General features: G+C 27.4%; 1 protein-coding gene across 1 annotated transcript in view; it reads left to right on the forward strand.

Annotated features, from left to right (window-relative positions):
* Positions 1 to 2958: 2958 nt before the first annotated feature.
* Positions 2959 to 17210, forward strand: part of LOC129611022 (uncharacterized) — a 149391-nt gene continuing 135139 nt past the window's right edge. The window contains exons 1-2 of the mRNA XM_055523927.1: positions 2959 to 6119; positions 15300 to 16849. Coding sequence (XP_055379902.1) covers positions 4440 to 6119; positions 15300 to 16849 — 3230 coding nt within the window. The 5' untranslated portion in view covers positions 2959 to 4439. The remainder of the gene's footprint in view (positions 6120 to 15299; positions 16850 to 17210) is intronic.

The raw sequence follows: 17210 nt of genomic DNA on the forward strand, positions 1-17210 counted from the left end.
GAAATTTCACACAAACGAATATATTAGTAGGGCCATTATGCCCCATAAAAGTCGTTGAAATTACTTGGCTCCTTCTGGTACCTGCCATACAACTTCAAAAGTTATTTAACTATATCTCAGAAACTATAAAAGCTGTGATATTGAGATTTCACACAAGTGAATATATTAGTAGGGCCGATGTATCTGGTAAAAGTCGTTGAAATTACTTGGCTCCTTCTGGTACCTGCCATACAACTTCAAAAGTTATTTGACTATATTTCAGAAACTATTAAAGCTATGGTATTGAAATTTCACACAAACGAATATATTAGTAGGGCCAATGTGTCTCATAAAAGTCGTTGAAATTACTTGGCTCCTTCTGGTTCCTGCCATACAACTTCAAAAGTTATTTGACTATATCACAGAAACTATAAAAGCTGTGATATTGAGATTTCACACAAGTGAGTATATTAGTAGGGCCGATGTGCTTGATAAAATTCGCTAAAATTTCTTGGCTCTTTCTGGTAGCTGCCATACAACATCAATAGTAGTTTGGCACAACCAGTATTTTGAATAACACATAGTACTGAAATTTTGCATAAATTAATATGGTAATACGGGAACTTAAAGTCATAGTCTGCCCCATAGTTAGTTATGGCACATTAGTTATTCGCACATAGGATAACAAATTCGTACGGGTATCACAGAGTTGACAAGGTCAACTCTATTTTTTTCTCGTTTATTTTAATTTTAGCTACCGCTTTGTTCTATATTTTACGTCATTTACTATTATTTTTAGCACTTTTCCAAAAATTTTTGAAAAAAAGTGCTTATTAGTTTTACTCTGTCCGTCCGTTCGTGGACACTTTTTTTGTTTACAAAACTTCTACACCCTTGAAGATAGAAAGCTGAAATTTAATATGTACATAGATCTTTACTAGAAACTTATTACCGTAGAACAAAATTTTTACCTATCTCCCCCCCTCTAGAAGTTATACCACCGTTATAAAACCCTAAAGTTAGAAGTTATAAAACCCTAAAAATGGCCTTTTTCAACTATTTGTTGCAATAAAACCATAAGTATTTTTCAAATTTTACAAACGCAGAAAGGCAGTGGCTTGCTTCTCCTAGCGCGGTATACTATAGCTAAACTTTAGAAAAAAAAAATGGCCGTTCAAATTTACCGTCATCTAAAGTCCGTTTTTCCCAAATTTTTGATGTCGTTTTTCTTCTAGACCGCAGCCTGTAGAAGCTTGAAATTTTAAATATAAACATATATAACATTATAACATTAAAATAACATTAACTATAATTATTTTTCTTAACTCACACAATTAACCCTTGAAATCGAGCGTTATATATTGATTATATAATGCGATATTAATTTTCGCTTTATTTCAAAGACTGCATAAATCGTTCATCCTAAATATATGCAATCCTAGAAATAGTTTCGTTTATGAATGAAAATAATTTTAATAGTGTGGTAGGTGTACATATAGTGTATTTAAAAGCAGCATTTTCACTTGTTCAAGGGAAAAGCGCTACAATACAAACCATTGGTTTGACCCAACTTTATTATTTGGTAAAATCTCCTCAGCTATTTCGTTTACATTATGTATGTAGGTATTTAACACAGTTAAATGTCTGTTCGTACAGTAATTGAATAGAGAATAAAAGTACCTACCTTTGTATGTTTTGAAGTCCCGTAGCCTGATAGATTAATATGCACAGTTTTATTTTAACTTATAAAGGTATGCCTCAATTTATATCTTTTTGCTCTGGTTGGTTTCTTTTTGAACTAAAAAATTACCTAAATGACCTAGCTTAAATGTATTAATAAAATGGAGAAATCGGCGAAGTTAGTAGTTATTTTTATAAAATTATTTTTACGGATGGAATTTTTATTTTTATTAGCGCTTACAATTTTCTTTTATATTTTGGGTTCAAACCGCATCTTCTGCATCATATTTATGTAATTCGACTTCTATCTCAGCACTAATAATGAAAGTCAAAGAAATTGAAATATTTTCTGTCTTTTTTCTAGTCATTTTGATGACAATTTATATTTGAGTTTTCTTTAACCATGTCAAAGATTGATCAACTTTTAGGATATTTCAGGTTTTACAAGTTTTACTACTGGCCGATTTTATATTTGGTCATTTAAAAAAAATATATATAAGTAAATGATCAATTAATTTGCTTGAAATTTAGTATATCTACACAGATTGTTAAAATAATAAATTAGTGAATTTTTTTGAGATATGACTTTGGCAAGCAAATATTTGGAGCCGATTTCACATTTTTTACAATAATATTTGAAGAACTAGTGGACGAAAGTAATATTTGGGTTCTGTTTGCCAACGGAAACGGAACTAACCGACGAACTTTTTTAAGAGTCAAAATCATGTATTCTTGGATATCTAAATTGTCACTAGCTTTCTTAGACTTTGAAATAAGTGTCAAAAGGACAATTTGACGAAACCTTTGTTGAATACTTTTTGTTTTGTTGAGGTGTCCAAAAACTTATTATTTTTATTATAAATATTTCATAAATGCTTTGAAAATCAATTATTAAATAAAATTGAAAATAAAATTTAGAAATCATAGTTCACCTATAAAAGCAATTATAATCGAAAAATTATACATATTTAAATATTTTATTAGACATTTCTGAAATGCCATTGCGAATTGAACATACAATTTATTGTCGAATGCTTTAATCGAAATTATTTTCATTATATTGAAATTAGCGATTTTTCTTAGTTTTGAAATCAAAAATTTATTATGCTTTTTTTTAATAATAATGAAACTAATGTTCTTTTTTATTTTTATACTTTCAGGTTTTCAACATTTTCGTTTCTGTATCAGGAATTTAATTCGATATTAAACTTTTAACTTTCAACCTTTCTACATGGAACAATTTGCAATATAATTTTTGTAATAAAGAAGAAATAATAGTTACTAATATACACATATTAAACTACTGTTGCTATTACAAGAATTCTTATAACAGCAATGTTATAGGTATTAGAAATAAAATATTACTAAAAAACCAAAGGGAACAAAGTAAAAAAGTATTAAATAAAAAAATCGCAATAACAGCAGTGATAAAATTACAATGTTTGTAATAATTTACCATTATAAATTATCATTATGTTCAGTAAAATTATTCAGAAATGTTATTGGTAGTTTATAGGATGTAAAAAAGTGGGTAATAATGTATTTTCTAATGTTAAAAGTTCGTATAAAAACTAAAAGGTAACTAAAAAATACCTTAAATCCCAATAAAAACAAATTAAATAAAAAAAATTTGAAATTCTACATGTGTATGTGTGTTAAAATTTCATGCCATTTATAACAAAAAAAAATGAAAAATTAATTTAAACCTTAAATAAAATCTATAGAACAAAGTAATCAAAGATTGAAAAGTTATAAGGTATATAAAGTTTTATAAATATAGGAAATTTCTATAGTGTTCGCACAAATTCTTATATTTAATAAATAAATTATATTGTCGCGCATGTTGCATGTTCATTAATCAAAAATTGAACAGGCGGGAAAAATAATTTTACATTAGTCGGTTTTATAATAATTTCATCCCCAAATGTTGTACCAATTCTTTAAATATATATTGCATAAATTGTTATTATAAAAATATAAATTTTTTGGAAGCGTAGGCGACGATCTCTAGGAAAATAAAAAAAAAATATACCTACATAAACATAATTAAAGATAATTTATGTGCATATAAATATAAGATGTGTATTTGAAATTTCTAAAACTTTATGAATGGTGTCGTATAATCAAATCATTGGAAAATTTTAGGATCAATTTGTACAGGAAAATTTTGCTGAAGGGAAAAGCCAGGAGTCTATATAATACATATTATTATGAATTAGAAGTATTCCAAATACATAAGAAAAATAATAATAATAATATTTAATATAATAATATTGAATTGCTCCAAATACGAAATTTATAGGTATAAAAGGACATAAAATACAAAAATTATAATAAAAAATTAATGAGAAAATTTATGTGTGCGTTATATGTATATTAAACCATTATGCAATAAATTCAAATGTAAGTAACCTTTCAACTCTAAGAGATAATTTCACTACTAAGCAATATTGTCGAGTTGAATACACTTTATTCAGGATTTGAACTTAAAGTATACTGAAATAGATGACCTTAAAGTATATAAAATTGCAATGATACAATAATGTGTTTTTTTTCTTAAAAATAGAGCATAAATTTAAAAAACGTAAAATATTGAATTAAATTAAAAATCGTAGCCTAAAATATTACACTAAAATCAAACATATCTGATAACACCTTTTTTAAAATAATAATATAATTTAAAATAAGTGCCATTTTTTAAGAACCACACTCAAGAACAAGTATATATTATAAAAATCATAAACAAAAATCAAAAGGAAAATTCAAATAAAGTAATAATTATGCTGGCGTTTGATAATAAAAACCGTTCTAACAAAAGATTAACTTCAACTTTGTCATCATTGTTATTATTGTTATTATATTATAATATTATTAACAAATTTATTTTAAAAACAATCGATTATGTAGGTAAAATTTATAAAATTTTTCAATTAATTATTTTAATTTTAATTATAAATCAAATCACAACTGTGATAATTATTGTTGAAGCCACTGTTTCTAATACTTCTAATATGATTAATTTCGATGGTAATATTGATAATAATGAAGTTATAAAAATTAATAATTACAATACGAATGGGGTTAGCGATAGTGATAATACAAATAATTTAATAACAAACGATAATAATAACTATGGTAACATGATGTCACAATCTCCATTATCGTCATCTACATCATCAAATGATATGTTATTTATACGTCATGGTCGTTCAAGAGTACGTCATTCGAACGAAAAAGATCATATTAGATGGGGTCTTCAAGCATTCGATAATTTAACATTAGATTATGATATTGATGCATATGATAATGATAGTATAATTATTAATACAGGTAACGGTAATTTCTTATTTGGTAGTGATTTATGGGCATTAACTGACAACAATGGCAGCAACTATTTTAATCAAACATCATTATTATTTAATACGAATATTAATAATATACAAAAATCACGTGGCTATCAATCATACAATGAAAATGGTAATACTGTAAATGAATATGGCAATGCAAATGAAGATTACAATAACAAAATATTGCATCAACAACAAAATTCAATAATTCCTACAGTACAATTACAATATTCAATACCAACACAATCACCATCATTAACAACAACATTTCCAAAAAAAAAATTACGCAAAAAGAAAATTATGGAAAATATTAAGAAAAATGTTGATAAAGGTTTAGAATATTTAAAATCACATAAAGATTTAGATGAAGAAAATTTAAAATTACCTATACCAGTTGTAGTTGTTGAAATAAAGCAATCAATACCACAATCAACAATGCAGCTACAACAACAAAAATTATCAAAAGATGACAAATTAATTTTCAAAAAGCATTTAAGATTAAAAAAGAAAAAACATAAAACAGACAACAATTATAATGTAGATTTTTACAAAAAAGGAAATATTTATGAAAATGTCAACGATAGTATTGATAGTGGCAATGATGATGATGATGGTGGTGATTCAAGTTTTGTTAGCAATGACGACATCAACAATAATAATAACAACAATATTATTAAAAATAAAATTCATGATAATAGTGATGATAATAGCAACGATTTTCAAAATGATAGTCCCACAAGTAATACTGACATAAATAGCGATAACAGTAATAGTGAGTTCTCTTTTCATACTAATTTGCAAGAAAAAAATATGTACACAAAAACAAATGTAATGTTTCTTGAATCCAATGAAGAACCTAAGTTCAGTGAAAATGTAAACAGTAATAGTAACAGTAATAGTGACAAAAGTAATATTAATAGTAAAAGTACCATTAATAGTAGCAAGAATAATAAAAAATTACTCAATGATAATAACAACGACAATGATAGAACTTCCCAGAGAATTGAGCGTATTATTAAAGAAAATGGTGATGTCAACGAGAATAAAGAAATATCTCATAGGATTATCCATCATCCTAAGGATAAAGAGAACGTCAACTTTGATGTTTTTGTGGTAAGTTGTAATTGTATAATATAGTAAATAAATAGGGAGTTTTTTAATATTTAAATATTTATTATGTGTATAATAGAATTTTTTATGGAAATTTATAGCTTTTTTAGTTTTCTAATTTATTTGTTAGAGTGGTATTCTAAAGACGTGTAAATTAGCGAGATTTTTTTTACTTGAAATATAAAAATATAAACTACTTACCTCATTTGTTAATTAAATGAAAAATTAAAACTAATTAGTCTACCATACAAAATTCGATTACTTTACGTTTTATGTTTGTCATTGAAAGTACGGAGTATTACTAAAAATTAATTGTTTTTATGAAAAACTTTTGAATTTTATTAAAAAAAAATCTGATGTAGTCAGCACATAACCGACCGCATTGTATATTGTCTAGTTAAGTGAAAGGGTTACAGAATATTATAAAAATGTCTGTTAAATACTTCTTTCCAATTTTTAGGACATTAGTAAGCTTATAGTTAATATACCTAGAAAAATGTAAATTTGACTCTTAGTAGAATTTCGCTTTGTGTTACCCGAATTCCATGAAATGCTCGCCAGTTAGTTTCGGTAACAACCACAACTCAAATATCAACTTTCAAGAAATTCCATCAATTCGCTCCGTAGATATGGTGAAAAAAATAAAATCGGCCCGCAGATCAGTTTTTGTCCCCTGATCTTTCCAAAAAATTTATATGTTCATTGTTTTAATTCGAGGAATTCAAATATTAAATTTCAATGAAATCGGTCAATTATTTCCTCTTTATATACGCAAAAATGTATATTTGGCCCGTAGTAAACGTTCAGTTGCTGATGCCTGATTTCTTTCAAAAGTTAGCAATTTTCGCGAACGATCGAGCAAAGTTCATATATGAAATTTCAAGTAAATCGGTTGAATACTTTCTTCAAAATGTTGAAAAATTCCACCAAGTAAAACAGGCCCGCTAAAAAGTGCAGTTCCCGAGGCCTGATATATCCCAAAAGATGATATATATTGATCAATCCTTGCCATGGTGGAAATAAACTTACATATAAATTTTCATCAAAATCCGTTCAGCAGAACTTGAGATACACGTGTGCACACACAGACCGACAGACCGACGGACCGACAGGTTGCTAAAAATAGTTTACTTACACTTCCCTACTATGGAGAAGTGCATTCCCACTGAAAACTCGATATGCAAAATTTGTTGCCATCACATAACCTACCTATTGTTTACACAATACGGTCGGTAAAAATATTCGATTTCTAATAATTCTTAAGGAAAAAGGTCTAGGCTATAATAGGAAAGTAATGGATGCAGCAAGGATGTGCAATCATGTAAAAATCATGGAAAATGCATCAATACAGTAATACTTTAAAGTTTGGTGTCCAAATATGTCAAGAATACATACGTATCGTGTGCGCATCATATTAAATGAGTCGCGCATCAATTTTTTTTGCGATTTTGTATTGATGCAAAGTTTTTTAAGTGGAAGCTGAGAAGCAAATAATTTATTATTTTAACCAGTGGTCGAAGTGGGATACTCAAAGTGGTGGGATGGTTAAAAAAAAAAAAGTATTATTTTAGTTATTTTTTATAAAAATAACTCAACAAAATTTACCAAACTTTGGAAGTAAACTAACGAGAATATTTATATTCAAAATTAAATCAACTAAAAATTGAATCAGAAACTGTGCAAATTGTTGCCAAAGAAATGCATAGACTACTATGTAGTAACGAAAATTTCACTAATAGAAAAAAATTATACGTTACTATTTGAAATTGGTCTTATTTAGAATTACATATATTTAATTTTTTGTTAAAAAAATATTTAAAATTAATTAGAAAATATTCTTAAATTTTAAAAAACGTTCCGGAACGCATTTTTCTCTCCTATTAAGTAGTGGGATGGATTTCCAATTATTTAAAAGTACTGGGATGGCATCCCACTCCATCCCGCCTCACTTCGAGCACTGATTTTAACTCAATAACTAAGAAAGTTAATTATTTCTTTGTGCACGGTATTAATATTTTTAAATGTTCCATGGAATTAAAATCTCCAAACCTAAATTGAAATTAAAAAATTTTTAATAGATTTTCAGTTGTTAATAATTTTACACAAAACCTTTTCAAAATAAACGCCAAAAAACATATAATTTAGAAAGTGTCCAAAAAGTCAAAATAATATTGCATTAGCAAGGTAAACGCATCACAGATTTACTTTGAAGATAAGACGACTTCGGGTATCATCGGGTAACATAAAGTGATTCATAAGAGCAGCACGTAAAGTGAATTATTAAGAACAAAATTATAATAGGTACATATATTAAATTTGGAAGAAGTGCTCACAGGCTATTCCCATAATCTTACGCAATCATCCCATAATCATTCTGGTCGATCCACATCTGTTTTTTTTCTTATATTTTGCCTTATTCTAATGTGGTAAAATATTTAGTTGTTTAACTTATTAGATACCAAATTTTGATCATTTTTTTTAAAGAGAATTAGAAAAAGGTGAAAATGTTACTAAACTTAGTTTTGGTTAAAATTTTTTTATTAGTTTTTTTCAGTTTTTTTATGGATATCGCCTTTTGGGAATCACGGTTTTTATAGCGAAGAAAAATTATTCGTATTTTTGTTTTGTATTTTCGTTTAATTCCCACTAAAATAATAGTTTATTCCAGAAACAAATTATTGCATTGCAAACAATTCTAACTCAACAAATAAAAATTTCTCAAATTTGTTCTACGGTTTATGTTATAAAAAAATCAGTCACCAACAAAAAAAAGAGTTTATTCTTTGAGCGAATATTTTCGATACTTTGAAATTGCATTTATTTTCGGAATTTTAAAACAATTTTAGTATGGAAAGTACTAAACGTTATCGTTTTTCTAATTGCAAAATTTAAAGTACGTTTGTTTGAACAATTTTGTTTTTCTAACTTCTAATTTAAAAGTGTGAGAGTTGTCAACGTCAATTTTTACCGACCGTATTGTGTAAACAATAGGTAGGTTATGTGATGGCAACAAATTTTGCATATCGAGTTTTCGGTGGGAATGCACTTCTCCATAGTAGGGAAGTGTAAATAAACTATTTTTAGCAACCTGTCGGTCTGTGTGTGCACGCGTGTATCTCGAGTTCGGCTGAACCGATTTTGATGAAATTTTATATGTAAGTTTATTTCCACCATGGCACGGATTGATCAACTTTTGGGATATATCAGGCCTCGGGAACTGCACTTTTTAGCGGGCCTGTGTTACATTTTTGAACATTTTGAAGAAAATATTCAACCGATTTACTTGAAATTTTATATGTAAGCTTTTCTCGACCGTCCGCGAAAATTTCTATATTTTTGAAGAAATCAGGCATCGGCAACTAGACGTTTACTACGGGCCAAATATACATTTTTGTTTATATAAAGAGAAATAATCAACTGATTTCATTGAAATTTAATATATGAATTCCTCATATTAAAGCAATGAACATATAAATTTTTTGGAAAGATCAGGGCTCGAAAACTGATTTGCGGGCCGATTTTACATTTTTCACCATTTTGAAGAAAATATTCAACCGATTTCATTGAAATTTAATATTTGAATTCCTCGTACTTAAACAATGAATATACAAATTTTTTGGAAAGATCAGGGCACAAAAACTGATCTGCGGGCCGATTTTACTTTTTTCACCATATCCACAGAACAAATTGATGGAATTTCTTGAAATTTGATATTTGAGTTCTGGTTGTTATCGAAACTAACTGGCGAGCATTTCAGGGAATTCAGGTAGCACAAAGCGAAACTCTACTAAGAGCCAAATTTACATTTTTCTAGGTATGTTAACTATAAGCTTACTAATGTCCTAAAAATTGGAAAGGAGTATTTAACAGACATTTTTATAATATTCTGTAACACTTTCATTTAACTAGACAATAGACAATGCGGTCGGTTATGTGCTGACCACATCAGATTTTTTTTATTACTTTCATGTTAAATTTTAATTAGAATACGCCCTATTTGCCAATCAAAGCAATCTTCTCTATTTTTTCAAAAAAATAAAAGGAGCAAGTTATCAAATAAGATATATGCTTAGTTATAGAAAATTAACTTTCAAAAGTTAAAAAAAATTGTGCCATAAGAAGAGTATTTCTGATAAATAAACCTTAGTTTTGAAAAGACCAATATCATATTTTAGAAAATAAAAGCAGCGAATGAAAACATATGCAATTATTTCGGAAAACTAAGTTGTACTAGCCTTCCCTTTAGCAATAAAATTGACCTTGGTAAATGGTATGATGGTTTAATAGTATGTATGATTTTGCATTGTTTTTTTAATAATGACAGAGAAAATACACACACTTACGTTCCTTTGATTTCCAAGAATATGTTTAGCAGAATAAATTTATTGTATAAAACAAAAATTGTGAAAACATACAATTATACTGCCTTATGTAGAAAGTTTTCAACCTTGCCAAAACACAAAATTACAATATTATTTTATAACAGTACAGTGTTTACCTTAATTTTTGGTAAACTCTGGTAGGCTTTTAGTATGTACCTACCGAATTAATTTAAAAAGTTATACCAAAGTTACCTATCAAAAGTTTTCAAAACCCAAATAAATTATAACAAATTAGATATATACATTATATTTCTAGCACTACTATAGAAGTAGAAACAAATAATATAGAAATATTAAAAGTAATTTTTTCCAAGATCTAGTTCGTTGAATAGTGCCGTACCTTTTGCAATAATTTTACAGGTGTCTTAATTTAAAGTTAATCAAAATGTACAAAAATCAATTTTACTCTGTAAAAACTCACTTCACATACATTGCCCAAGCATAGTTTTTTTTGTTTGTTTTAATTTACATATACATTCATTGAGGAAAACACCTTTTTTATGCATATAAAAATCTATCCTTTTAGTATTCTGAACATTATCTGGGAAAATGAAAATGGGAAACTTTTTCAATTATTTCCACTCTTTGTGGTAATAATTTGTAATGAAGTCATTTTTCTGTTGATTAAGGAAAAGACATGACCAAAAAATTCTAAAATGAAGTAAAAATAATCATGAAAAAAAACTTGCCAAAATGGAAAACTTTTCATTAATTGATCTTTATAATAAAATTTCGTATGTATGTTATGTGCTAGTATGTAAATATTATGTATAAAAAAAACTAGTACAAATTAATTGCTAAAACAAAAGAAAAAATGTGGACGTTGACTTGCTGGCAGTTTTGATTTCCAAACATACTTATTACAAATTTTGCATATCAAGTTTTGGGTGGGAATGCACTTCTCCATAGTAGGGAATTGTAAGTAAGCTATTTTTAGCAAATTGTCGGTCTGTCGGTCTGTGTGTGCACACGTGTGTCTCAAGTTCGGTTGAACCGATTTGGATTTTGGGCCTGTTTTACATTTTTGAACATTTTGAAGAAAATATTCAACCGATTTCTTTGAAATTTAATATTTAAATTTTTCATATTAAAACAATAAACATATAAATTTTTTGGAAAGATCAGGGCTCGAAAACTGATCTGTGGGGCGATTTTACATTTTCACCATATCTACGGAACGAATCGATGGAATTTCTTGAAATTTTCAGTGAATTCGGGTAGCACAAAGTGAAACTCTACTAATAGTCAAATTTACATTTTTCTAGGTATGTTAACTATAAGCTTACTAATGTCCTAAAAATTGGAAAGAAGTATTTAACAGACATTTTTATAATATTCTGTAACACTTTCACTTAACTAGACAATACACATTGCGGTCGGTTATGAGCTGACCACATCAGATTTTGTGTTAGTACTATATATATGTATATATGTATTAATGTATACATATATGTGTGCAATTACCCGAGTCTATTTTTGAACTGTAATCATGCATTCCCATCACAACTGGTTTAATAATAACGGGTGGTACTTTTTTGTACTTAATTATAAACGACAGTATTTACCTATACTACGTGGTAGTTTAATAAAAAAAACACTGTAAATAATGGAGATTAACAATTTAAGATATTTCATTGAAAACAAGCTTAATATAAATACAAATGTCAGTGTATAAATTTTTACCGACCGCATTGTATACAATAATGGAGTTTATGTGATGGCACAAAATTTCGTATCGCAACTCAACGGAACTATTTTTAGTAAGATGTCGGTCTGTTCGTCTATCGATATGTCGGTCTGTTTGTCTGTTTGTTTGAGTAGATGTAAAGTTGAGATACAATTGCGGTTCAATCAGTTTCCTCGAAAATTAATATCTGAGTTTACTTTGGTTATTTAACGGATTGATCAACTTTTGGTATATGTCACAGGAGCTGGATCTTTACTACGGGTTCATTATAATATATTTGGTAATTTTTAAGATAATATTCAATAGATTAACTTGAAATTTTATATATAAGCTTCGTTCGACAGTGTAGGATACAATCCAACATTTGGTAGAAATCAGGTGGCAGCAACCGGACGTTTGTTTACGGGCCAAACTTATATTTTTGCGCATATGAAAAGAAATAATCAACCGATTGCCTTGATTAAAAAGTGAGTAACTATCATATGTTTGTATAATTTAATTTTCGAATGAGAATAATTATTAGGTATTGCGCATCCCGTTTTTCTCTAAAATGTATACAAAATTTTTTCACTTTGTTTTTAAAAGTGAGACGTTCAGTCGATAATTTAAGAAAAAATGCAAATATCCAATTGAAAAAACGAGTAACCTTATTTGAAAAATGGAATATCCATTAAAAAATGGAGAGTTTTGATTTGAAAATGAATAAAAAGTGAGTAAAAAAGCGAATTACACGGTTGTGTTGTTAATATATGAATTCAGGGTTTTAAAACCATGAACCTCTAAAATTTTGGGTAGTATACAAGGCTCACAAATCGATTTTACATTTCCTGTTATATCTAAGTCGCCAACTGACGCGATTTTCTGAAATAGTTTAGTTTGCTACTAAAAGAAATTGATGAATTTCTCATAGAATTCGGATGGTATAAAGTAAACATTTTTTTTAGATGTGTTAGCATACTTAAAACTATAGCATACTTAAAATTGGAAACAAATTTTTCTAATATTCTGTAACACTTTACGCTAAACTGGAGAATACACGTTGCGTACGGTTATATGCTAATCACATCATACTTTTTAATTTTTTTGTTGTTTTGAAGAAAATATGGAAAAAGTCACATTTTCTATGATAAGGTTGCTTGCATTTACCACATCCAAAAGTACCACAAGTGCTTTTCTTTAAACGGTGATGTTTTTTATGTATGAATTACATTGTATTTCGTGCAAAAAAACATTGTGTGAAAATTTTCTATTTTTATGGCGGGCAAAATATCAATTCATAATTTAGGAATTCTAGTTTAAACATTAATGAAACTGAAATTTGGGAGTCCCATGTTTAATTATAGGACAGACATATATAGATTTTTATGGATTAATTTGACAGGTTCTAGTAAGCCATACAACCATTAAACCTAGTTCTAAATATTTCAAAAAGAAGATTTTATACTCAGATTATTAAGGTGCAGGGTATAATACAGTCCGTTTAGACTATTTGAAACGTTTTTATTTGTTTTTAAATTTTATTTATTTATAAAATTCAGCTCCAAATTTCCAAAATTTTTGCAGTGAAAATTATTTTAAAAACAGGACTTTTACAAAACATTATTATTTATTATGAATTTTAGAATTCAGTGGCAAGTTGAATTATCGACCAGTTTGTAAATATGTAATTATTTTTTTGGTGTCAAGTTTATTACTTTATAATAAATTGAGACTCAACATCAACTGGACTAAATATTCTATTTAGGTAAACATATTTTTCAATTATTGTTAATTTATTTTCAAAATAATATATAATTTGTCACAAGATTTTTTGTGTGATTTATGATTTATTCATATTGGCGCCATTGTGTAAAATAAAAAGAAAAAGAAATTTTGATAATATTATGGTGTGGAGTGAGTTTTTTTACTTACATATTTTAAAATAAGTTGAAATGTGTTACAATTCATTTTTAACAATTTGATATACTAGAACAGAAATTTTAATTTTGAATTTAGAATATGTACATATTATGTACATATAACTCTTACTTGACTTCTTAGTTTAATGATTCTAGATACGCATGAATCACACCTATTCTTTTCATTAAATTATTACTTACCTTTTATTAAATAATATACTTACATTATCGTTTTGAACGATATAAATCATATTTTATTCGCGTCATCTACATTTGTTTACGTGAAATTATACTTTGGGTAGATACATATACGTACCTATAAGTATTTACATGAGAAAGTACGTACATACATATACATTCGTTAGTTATATTGCGTCAATGAGAATGTATATGAAATTAAATAACAATCCTTAAGGATACAAAAATTTAATTTCATAATAAAAATAATGCGTATTAAAGAAAAATATCTCAATTGATAAACATAAGTACATAATGCATGTACATATGTATGTACGTACCCGTACATATAATGCTCTAGCGATATTCTACTGTCTGATCAAGCTTTCTACTTTCCCGACCATATGCAAGAATTTTGTTTTGGCAGATTTTCGGTAATTTGTTACATCTGATTCTATCAACACAAATCTGACGACATTGTCCATGTATAAATTGAAATACGTATTACTATAATTTATAAAGACTAAAGTTTTCGCAACGAAGCCAGCATTTGCAAATTATTAAATAACTTTAATAAGTAAATTATAGAATTTAAGTTCAAGTACCTTTTTGCACTATTTTCAGAAAGTTAAAGGATTAAACTATTGCCAATATCAGTAAAGTTTTAGAAAATAAACTTAGATCAAATGGTTAACTGAATGGTAAAGTGGAATTTATTTATGTCATGCCTATAACGTCCCGAAATATTCTAAGTTAATGAAAATTCCTTGGTTTAAAAAACTAATAAATATTAAACAAAGTGAATAGTTACTCTTTATTGAGAAAAAAACAAATATGCAGATAACCAACACGACAATTTAATTTTTTATTCTGTTTAAAACCGGGAAAATAATCATCCAAAGTGGATGAAAAGTGAAATCATAATTTTTGTTTTTCTATATTTTGATAAAAATAAATTATTCCATTTTCGTTTCACAAAAGTTTTCATACTAAAAATATTTTTTTATCTATATTTTATATTTTACCTTTGTTTTTGCAGGATTCTTCAATGGAATATCAACAGCAAGAACCTGAACATCGTGAGTATAGTAGAAAACATTCGCATAAACAATCAAATATATCACCATCACACAATGTAAGGATCAACAATGGCAATGGCAAACAGGGATTTGAAAGATCTGAAAATGTTGAAAAGAAAAATCATAAACAAGGGTATGGAAAACGAAGTCATATGAAAGTGAAAGAGGAAAATAATAATTTTTCTTCTTTTAATTCGTATGATGATGATCAAATAATAAATAACTCAGCCGGGCAGCAATATGCCCAACAACAAAAAAATGACCAATATTATTTACAAGAACATAAGAACAAAAAACACTCAAACAATGATGAAGTTAGTGCAATTTATGAGAATAATCCCAATAGTAAAGAGGAAATCATTCAGCATAAAAAATTTGAAAATGGTACCGACAATAAAACTCACCTGAATCCAAATTCCTATGAAGGTGAAGAAACAAATCTAACAATAATCAAAAGTAATGTTGATGAGATGAAGGAATCAGAATTTGAGACAAATGTAAAAAGTTTTAACAGCAACCAATTTGAGAGTTCTACCAATAATAATAGATTAATTGTAAAGAATAATGTTGATGACTTCTCTAGATACTTTGATGACACTGATAATTATAACAATAATAAAAACGAAAACAAAGTTATAAATACTAAACAGAACCATGCGGTGTTTAAAGATTCTGAAGACAATCACCATAAAAACGAACAAACACGTCAACAAAATTATCAATTATCAAATAATAATAATCAAAAACTAAGCTTGTCTGATCAGAATACAAAGTATAATTTAATAATTGCTAATTCAAAAGTTGATGCTAGTAATAATGTGAATTATAAGCTAGATGTAGTTGAAGATAAAACTATTCAAGGTTTTGAGGAAGAACATAAATCAATAAAAGATGGAAATGAAATTCTTTATTATCACCCTAATAATGAACAGAAAAATATTGGCTCGATTAACAGTAACAGCAGTAATAGAAGCAGTAATAACAATAATGATAATAAATTTTATCATAAAGATGAAAATAATAAGAATCATAAAAATATTGATAAATATGATGAAATGATATACGACACTATGAATGATGAAACATTTACTGGGGATACAAATATTAATTCAGATCAGGATACAATTTTGTTCGATGATGATGGTATTGGAACGAATGTTGGTGGCATTATTATAGGTAGTGGTGGCACCAGTGATGACAGCAGTATTGAATTAAATTCAGATTTAGAATTAGATACAAAATATCCGGGTACTGTTAAACCTGATGATAATGATAATATTGATAATGATGATTATGATGATATTAGTAGAAAAAATCGTTTAAATTTGGTTAAAGGACGTGATGTGGTTACAAAATTTTTACAAATTGTTGAAACTCAACATTTACTTGGAGCAAATTGTAAAGCTGGTACTGCATTAAATTTAGGAGAAGGTGTAGTGGATCGATATGCACAGGATAGATTCCGTGTTGAAGCAGAGGTGGCTGTAAATCGTGCAAATATGTTGACAAGGTATGAAAATTTTTTGAAAAAAAGCATTATGAAAAATTTATTTATTCGAAATATTGTAGTAGGAATAAGGATATTATTTTCCCTCAACAGATTTTTTTTCTGTCGTTCCTTCTTTGTCATACCTTTTATTTTTTTGTAAGGTTTCATTTTCATATAGTGAAATCATTTGTTAACCAAATCAGCAAACTGAATTTCAAACAGTATTCAAATTTACATTATTAGAATTTTTCTTGGGATTTTTACGTGTTATAATTATGATATTGTTTCTAATTTGTTTTTATAAGTATAAAACTTGTTGAGTATAAAATCTGGGTTTTTCTTTTTATAGAATAAATTTTTACAATATATTTGGTTAATAAAG

This window comes from Condylostylus longicornis, unplaced genomic scaffold (assembly GCF_029603195.1).
Source record: "Condylostylus longicornis isolate FDR11 unplaced genomic scaffold, ASM2960319v2 ptg000048l, whole genome shotgun sequence".
Classification (NCBI taxonomy): domain Eukaryota; kingdom Metazoa; phylum Arthropoda; class Insecta; order Diptera; family Dolichopodidae; genus Condylostylus; species Condylostylus longicornis.